Source organism: Carlito syrichta, unplaced genomic scaffold (genome assembly GCF_000164805.1).
Source record: "Carlito syrichta isolate Samal-C Ts95f unplaced genomic scaffold, Tarsius_syrichta-2.0.1 Scaffold94740, whole genome shotgun sequence".
In the NCBI taxonomy this organism is placed as follows: Eukaryota; Metazoa; Chordata; class Mammalia; order Primates; family Tarsiidae; genus Carlito; species Carlito syrichta.
Window position 1 is genome coordinate 319,992 of NW_007038836.1, and position 8,657 is coordinate 328,648.

The following is an 8,657-nucleotide window of genomic DNA, read 5'->3' on the forward strand; positions in this document are numbered from 1 at the left end:
TAGAATTCTGGCTACTCGGAAGGCTGAGGCGGAAGGATCGCTGGAGCCCAGCAGGTCGAGGCTGCGGTGGCCAGGAGCGGCCACTGCACTCCAGTCTGGGCGACAGAGTGAGACTCCAACTCAAAAAAAAAGAAAAAAAAAATTAACTGGGTGTGGTAGCACGTGCCTGTAGTTCCAGCTACTTGGAAGGCTGAGCAGAAGGATCGCCGGAGCCCAGCAGGTCGAGGCTGCAGTGGCCAGGAGCAACCACTGCACTCCAGTCTGGGTGACAGAGTGAGACTCCAATTCAAAAAACAAAACAAAACAAAACAAAAAACAGTTTTTAAATTTTAAATTTTTAAAAATATATTGTTAATATAAAACTTAATATTTTTTAAAGCTTTAGTATTTTTTAGCTTAAGTTTAAGAGGAATTAGGGTGAATATTAAACAGCTACTACCAGTAACTAATTAACATTTATTAATGAGGAAAAGATAGTCCCTGGAATCAGTGTTTAACGTTAACTCTTATAAATAAATACTTTATGAGCAATTTATCAGTAATAGGACTAAGACTAAGCTTATTAGTTTTTTGTCTTGTGTAACTCCTTTGCTTTCTCTTAGCCATATTTTCTTATCAGTAAAATGATGCTCTTAAAATCTTAGAATGTACAATATAGCAGGCACTAGTAGCCACATGTGGATATTTAAATTTAGTTCCTCAGTCATGCTAGCCACATTTCAAGTGCTCGAGTGCCACATGTAGATTATTTATTGAACTGTGTATAGAATGTTTACATCATTATAGAGTGTTCTGTTGGACAGTGATGTTTTAGATGGTCTTTAAGATTTCTAGTGGTTTTTCTGCTTGCTGTTCCTTTAAGTAAGCATTTGATGTTTGGACTTTTTTGGTTTGTTTTCTTCTGATCTTTCCCCCTTTTTGGTCACAGGTCAATACTTCTGCGAAGGCTCTGTAGTCTGATGGGCACTGTTTTCTTGCTTCGCTGCTTTACCATGTTTGTGACCTCCCTCTCCGTGCCAGGACAGCACCTGCAATGTACTGGAAAGGTAGACTGCTACCTTCTCTATCGTTTTTTTCTTGTTCTTGATGGGTTGATGTCATGATGTATGCAATAGGGCTAAGATTTTGCTTATAATATTAAAATATGCTTTTTGGTATTTGCGTATGTGTAACAAACCTGTAGCAATAATTTGGTGAAAGTCTTAAGCCGGAATCTACCTTCTTGTTATTCTATCCATTGACACTAGTGCTGTGCTGCAGAGCTATAGAAAAAAGTTTGTTTTAGCCCAGTGCCATGGCTCATGCCTGTAATCCCAGCACTTTGGGAGGCAAAGGCGAGAGCCCGGGGGTTCGAGACAGCCTGAGCAACTGGGCAAGACTTCACTCTACAATAAGTAAAAAAAAAAATTAGCCGGTCCTGTGGTGTGTGCCTATAATTCCAGCTACTTGGAAGGCTGAGGTGGGAGAATTGTCTAAGCCCAGCAGGTCAAGGCGGTTGTAGCCATGACTATACCATTGCACTCCAGTCTGGGTGACAGAGTTAGACCCTGACCCAAAAAGAAAAAGTTTGTTTTAATTATCATTTCCCCTACATGTTTCCTACCATCTCAGCATCATTAAAGTTCTTCACATGAGGCTGGGCACGGTGGCTCACGCCTATAATCCTAGCACTTTGGGAGGGCAAGGTAGGAGGATTGCATGAGCCCATGAGTTTTAAACCAGCCTGGACAACTTGGCGAGACCTTATCACTACAATAAATCAAAAAATTAACTGGGTGTGGTGGTGCACGCCTGTAATTTACCAGCTACTTGGAAGGCTGAGGGGGTAGGATTACCTGAGCCCAGCAGATGAAGGCTGCGGTGGCTGTGAGCGTGCCACTGCAGTTCAGCCTAGGTGACAAAGTGAGACTCCGACTCAAAAAAATAAATAAGTCAAATAAAATTCTTTATATGACATGCTGTGGTCCCTTCACTGTCATCATTCCTTTTAAAATGTTGCAATTTGATCATATCCTGTTCAAAATAATAGTACCCAACACTCTAAACTTTACTTTTTCTGAGATATATAAAATAATGACTGATTTTTGTTGTAGCTTGTTGTTTTGTCTGCTGTAGACATCTCTTCTAGTTTAACAGAGAGAAGGAATTATGCAGATGGAGACCAAAAAAAGGGTTATGAATTACTTTTAAAAATTTATTTTACTATTTTATTTATTTATTTTTTGAGTTGGAATCTCACTCTGTTGCCTAGGCTGAAGTATAGTGGCATGCTCACAGCCACTCAAGTGTGGACCTGCTAGGCTCTGGCAATTCTTCTGCATCAACCTTCCAAGCAGCCGAAACTACAGGCGTGCCACCACATCTGGCCTTTTTTTTTTTTTAATTTATTGTAGAGACGAAGTCTCGCCAAGCTGACCGGGCTGGTCTTGAACCCACAGGCTCAGGCAGTCCACTCACCTCTGCCTCCCAAAGTGCTGGGATCACAGGCTGAGCCACCAAGCCTGGCCTAAAAATGTATTGAAAGACCCTGAAGGATCACCTGTACTTTATATACAAAATTGGCTGTTGTGACTTATTAAATTTGGACAAAAGAATTGTATTATCCTACTTTTCTAGATCTCTATGATTTAGTTATGTGTTCCCAAATATTCACATGTATGTTTTAACGCCTTTGTTGTTATTTTAATGTTGTCTTAACAACATTCAAGTTCAGTTCTTATACTACAATATAAATAACTGAAATGCCAACATGAGAAGATTAAGCAACCGAAGGAGATCAAGAGCTAAAAATAGACCCCTGAGCTGAAGGGTGACAGAACTTTCTCTGGGTATTAGGAATGCTTAGACTGACCAGTAAGAAAGGGAGAAGTTTATGACAGGATTTCTTATAAAGGAGATGAAAGCTGTTTTGGGTGTTTTGTTTTGTTTTTTTCTCAAAAGAAAAAGTAATTTTTTCTAGTTATAAAGTTATATAAGCTTATTGTAAAACTTCAAATAATATAGAAATGATTATTTTAAAAAGTAGGGGCAGCCGGGCATGTTTGTTCATGCCTGTAATCCCAGCACTTTGGAAGAGAGAGGTGAGAGGATTGCCTGAGCCCATGGTTTTGAGACCAGCCTGAGCAATATGGTGAGACCTTGCCTCTACAATAAATCAAAAAATTAGCCTAGTATGGTGGTGTGGTTCCAGTTACTTGGAAGGCTGAGGCAGAAGGATCGCCAGAGCCCAACAGGTCAAGGCTGCAGTGGCCATGAGTGTGCCACTGCACTGTAGCCTTGGCAACAGAGTGACACTTGTTCTCAAAAAAAAAAAAAAAAGTAGGGGTCAGGTGCAGTGGCTCACACCTGTAATGCCACCACCTTGGGAGACTGAGACGGGAGCATTACTTGAGCCCAGGAGTTCGAAGCTGCAGTGAGCTATGATCACACTGCTGTAATCCAGCCTGGGCGACAGTTAGACCCTGTCTCTAATAAATAAATATTAAAATAAAAGTATTAAAAAGTAAAAGCTCACATAATTCCTTTTTTTTAACTCCACCCCATAAATAATACTCTTAACAGCTGTATATATAGCCACATAGCCTATTTTTAAGCACGCCTACAAACTCACATAAGTTTAGGCAGATTCTTTTAAAACAAAAGATAGGCCGGGCTCAGTGGCTCAGCCTGTAATCCCACGCCTTTGGGAGGCTGAGGTGAGTGGATTGCCTGAGCACACGGGTTCGAGACCCACCTGGACAACTTAGCGAGACCTCATCTCTACAATTAAAAAAAAAAAAAAAAAAATCAGCTGGGCGTGGTAGCGCATGCCTGTAATTCCAGCTACTTGAAAGACTGAGGCGGAAGGATCGCTGGAGCCCAGCAGGTCGAGGCTGCGGTGACCGGGAGCGGCCACTGCACTCCAGTCTGGGCAACAGAATGAGACTCCAACTCAAAAAAACCCCAAAAACCAGCAACAAAAAAAACAAAAGATAGGATTATATTGCAGACATTGTTTTTTTTAGTTTATTTTTCATTTAATAGTGTGTTTACTTTTTTATGAAGAAACACATATAGCTATATTAATCTTTTTAATAGTTGCACAGTATTCCACTGTGGTTACTAGTGTCCAAAAGATGTGGTTTTGGTTGTTTTCAAATTTTACTGTTTTGGTTGTTTTCAAATTTTACTATTTATAAATAATGCTACAGTAAACATATTTTTTGTGCTTTTTCACTAATTTAATTATTTTCTTAAGATAAATTATTGGAAGTAGAATTATAGAATTAAAGGACATGCACATTAAAAAGGTGTGATATGCACACTTGCAATGTGAGTTTTTCACTACTGCCAACACACACGCACATCTGTTTTCCCACACTCTTTCCAGCATTGCCATTCTGATTAATGAAAGCTGGTATCTGATACTTCTGTAGTCTTATATTTTAAATCTTAAATCTATTTTGAATTTGTTTCTATATATGGTGTGAACAGTTTTCTCCAAATAGTAGGCTAATTGATTAGAAGATATTTTAAAGCAGAAAAATATAAACTTATTACACTGAAAGGAGAATTTCCAGTAGCTGAGAGTTTTAATTGTGGGACAGCTGCTGAAGAGAGGGCTATATGTGAATAGGCTGCACCATTTGCTACAAAAATAAATTAGATACCATCCTTTTACAGTTTTGACAGCCCCTTTTCTGCCTCTGATGACTGTTTTTCATTATCAGTTGGTTATATGTGGATATTTCTACTCAAATCTGCCCTAAATACTGTTAATTGCTTTGAATTATAATATAGCCTACTTAGTGACCTGTATTATTTGCAGCAGTTGTTAAAAATAGAAAGTTAAGGTGATAGTAACTAGAAATCAAATACCTTACAGTGAACTCCATGGACATTTTTATTGTAATAAAATAATTTGCTTGAAATTGCATTGTAGGGGGTTTGGGAAAAAAATCAAGAATATGCCTGTTTTTGAAATTTAGAAACACTTAAAGCAACTTGCTTCACCTTGTCAAAGTATTCTATTTAGTTTTTATTTTTCTAAAAGAATATGTTCAAGGTGGGAAAGGATAGTAATTGAATAATTGAGGGATAATTGCCTTTTTTGGCTAGCACCACTTGTTTCCTATCCTTAGTCAAGACATTTTCTATTTCTTTTTTTTTTTTTGAGTTGGAGTCTCACTGTCGCCCAGACTGGAGTGTAGTGGCCACTTCCGGCCACCGCAGCCTTGACCTACTGGGCTCTGGCGATCCTTCCACCTCAGCCTTCCAAGTAGCTGGAACTACAGGTGCATGCTACCACGCCCGGCTAATTTTTTTGATTTGTTGTGGAGATGAGGACTCGCCTGCCCAGGTGGGTCTCGAACCCGCGGGTTCAGGAAATCCACTCACCTCAGCCTCCCAAAGGCGTGGGATTATAGGCTGAGCCACTGAGCCTGGCAAGACATTTTCTTAACAGTCTCTTCACTCTGTGATTTTTTTTGCTTTCTAAGAGTAACATCTCTAACCCTATACTCACTAGGTGTCATAGAACTAAACCATGTGTAATCTTTATTTTTCTTCAGTAATAAGTTATTCTCCCTTTCTTTCCCTCAACTGACGCAGAAAGGGAAAGCTGGGTAGTATATAATCAGCAGGTGAGATTTCTAATGAGGTGGTGGTATCTAATAAGGTTCTTTCTTTTGGTCATTAGCCATAGTAGAATCTTTAAGACAGAGGGCTTTGGAGTTACAGTCCCTGGGTTCACACCTGCCTATATTTCTTACTAATTATGTGACCTCTCTAAGCCAGTTCCTCGTCTGCACAATTGTATCACTTCTTTTTTTTTTGAGTTGGAGTCTCACTGTCGCCCAGACTGGAGTGCAGTGGCCACTCCTAGCCACCGCAGCCTTGACCTGCTAGGCTCTGGCGATCCTTCTGCCTCAGCTTTCCAAGTAGCTGGAACTACAGGCACACGCTACCATGCCTGGCTAATTTTTTTGATTTATTGTAGAGATGAGGTCTCACCTGCCCAGGCAGGTCTCGAACCCGTGGGCTCAGGCAATCCACTCACCTCAGCCTCCCAAAGAATTGTTCTGGAAATTAAATACAATAGCAAATATAGCACTTAGCAGCATGGCTTGCACATAGTAAATGCACATAAACTTTAGCAGTTTTTTTGTACCTTTATTGTTATGTGTTAAATGTCTTTTTTAAAAAGTTACTATCTTTTTTTATAAAGCAACTATCACTCAAACGCTTCCTCAAAATGGATTGCTTTTTAAAGTATATATTGTGGGAGTTGTCTTCTGTTTTTCTGCTCTACTATCCTAACACTTGACTTTTATCCTGAAGGCCATTTTGTGGTTCAAGATGGCTGCTGGATCTTAAACTATCAAGTATCTGAGTTGTAGACTAGAAGAAGGAAAAGTGGAAAGGTAGAAAAGACTTCCTCCAAGCTTCATAGCCTCTTTCCTTCATAAATAGCCTTCCCAGAAATCCTTAACACTTCTACCAAGATCTTACTGTACAGAACTTAGTCTCATGACCACACTTAGCTACAAGAGAGGTTGTGAGCTGAGCTCGGTGGCTCAGCCTGTAATCCTGCACCTTTGGGAGGCTGAGGTGAGTGGATTGCCTGAGCCCGCGGGTTCGAGACCCGCCTGGGCAACTTGGCAAGACCTCATCTCTACAATAAATCAAAAATTAGCTGGGTGTGGTAGCCCGCGCCTGTAGTTCCAGCCACTTGGAAGGCTGAGGCGGAAGGATCGCCGGAGCCCAGCAGGTCGAGGCTGCGGTGGCCGGGAGCGGCCACTGCACTCCAGTCTAGGCGACAGAGACTCCAACTCAAAAAAAAAACAAGAGAGGTTGTGAAATCCAACATTTTGACTGAGTTCAGTATATTTGAGATTCTGTTACCAGTGAAGAAGAGGAGAATGGATATTGAATGGTAGATATTGATTTCTGTCATAGCATATCTCATAGTGGCAAGAACAGCCAAGCAGATGCTACTGTGGTATTAAAAACTTGGAGATGTTTTGTGTTATATTGACCTTTTTATCATAAAAGAACTTCTAGTAGTGAAATTTGTATTAGAGTAATTTCATTTAATTACCAAAATATTTCTGACTACCACCAAGTTTCGCGTACCCATTCTTGAGGTCTGCCTGGAATTAAATAGACTGAGAGCATGGTTGCTTTGGCTTAGATCTTATTTCTAAGTCATTCAGTGTTTGAATTTGAATGGAAATGGACATTGGGAAGTTCCCACTTCTCTAAGTATTTGAAGTACTAATTCATAGCTTTCTTTGTAGATCTATGGCAGTGTATGGGAGAAATTACACCGGGCCTTTGCCATTTGGAGTGGCTTTGGTATGACCCTAACTGGCGTTCACACATGCGGAGATTACATGTTCAGCGGCCACACAGTCGTCCTTACTATGCTAAATTTCTTTGTCACTGAGTGTAAGTATCTTTTTAGTGTTTCTATGCATATTAGACAGCTAGCTGCAATGGAGGCTGTGGGAAGGGTGTCAAATCCTATGGGAGTGGGCAAAATAGCCTGACCTAAGAAACGTGACTGAGAAGCATTGGAAAGAATGTATTTTAAAATGATCTTTCTCTCCTTTCCTAGATACGCCAAGAAGCTGGAATTTCTTGCATACTTTGTCCTGGGTTCTCAACCTCTTTGGAATCTTCTTCATCTTGGCTGCCCATGAACATTATTCCATTGATGTGTTTATTGCCTTTTATATAACAACAAGACTCTTTTTGTACTACCATACTCTGGCCAATACCAGAGCATATCAGCAGAGTAGGAGAGCAAGGATTTGGTTTCCCATGTTTTCTTTTTTTGAGTGCAATGTTAATGGCACAGTACCTAATGAATATTGTTGGCCATTTTCAAAACCAACAATAATGAAAAGACTAATTGGATGAAGACTGTATCTTTGTAATGAGTTCATAACTAAATATACAGTAGTTGTTGAAAATAACTTTGCTTTCTCCCCATAGGTTGCTCCTGGATGCTTTGCTTTTTGGCTTACCTGTTGACAAAGTAAAATTTCCTGTTCTGAGAAAGGTTATGATTACAAAAAGCGAGATTGAAGAATCAAGAGTCCTTATGTAGCTGTTTGAACAGGAAGCTTAAGTAGATGTTTTCTGCCCCTTCTCTTTGGGAAGACTTAATGTTGTGATTGAAGTCAGGCTGTTACCTTTACTTGTTGAGTATTTGCTTATTGAACTTAAGCAAATCAACTTAAGCAGTTTGCTGGTTGAGGAATTTTTATTGATTTCCAGTACTCTAATAAAGAAATACTATTTTTTGAAGCTCATTATCTTTAGAAGATAAAACCCAGCCGGGCTCAGTGGCTCAGCCTGTAATCCCGCACCTTTGGGAGGCTGAGGTGAGTGGATTGCCTGAGCCCGCGGGTTCGAGACCCGCCTGGGCAGCAAGACCTCATCTCTACAATAAAATAAAAAAATCAGCCGGGTGTGGTAGCGTATGCCTGTAATTTCGGCTACTCGGAAGGCTGAAGCGGAAGGATTGCCGGGGCCCAGCAGGCGAGGCTGCGGTGGCCGCGAGCGGCCACTGCACTCCAGTCTGGGCGACAGAGTGAGACTCCAATTCAAAAAAAAAAAAAAAAAAAGATAAAACCCTATCAAGTGAGCAATACTTGTTATTTGAACTAATC

At 40.3% G+C, this 8,657-nt stretch overlaps 1 protein-coding gene across 1 annotated transcript in view; it reads left to right on the top strand.

Moving 5' to 3' along the window:
• SAMD8 (sterile alpha motif domain containing 8) overlaps positions 1-8,289 on the top strand; it is a 46,766-nt gene extending 38,477 nt beyond the window's left edge. The window contains exons 4-6 of the mRNA XM_008061539.2: positions 929-1,046; positions 7,278-7,428; positions 7,598-8,289. Coding sequence (XP_008059730.1) covers positions 929-1,046; positions 7,278-7,428; positions 7,598-7,902 — 574 coding nt within the window. The 3' untranslated portion in view covers positions 7,903-8,289. The remainder of the gene's footprint in view (positions 1-928; positions 1,047-7,277; positions 7,429-7,597) is intronic.
• Positions 8,290-8,657: the final 368 nt, after the last annotated feature.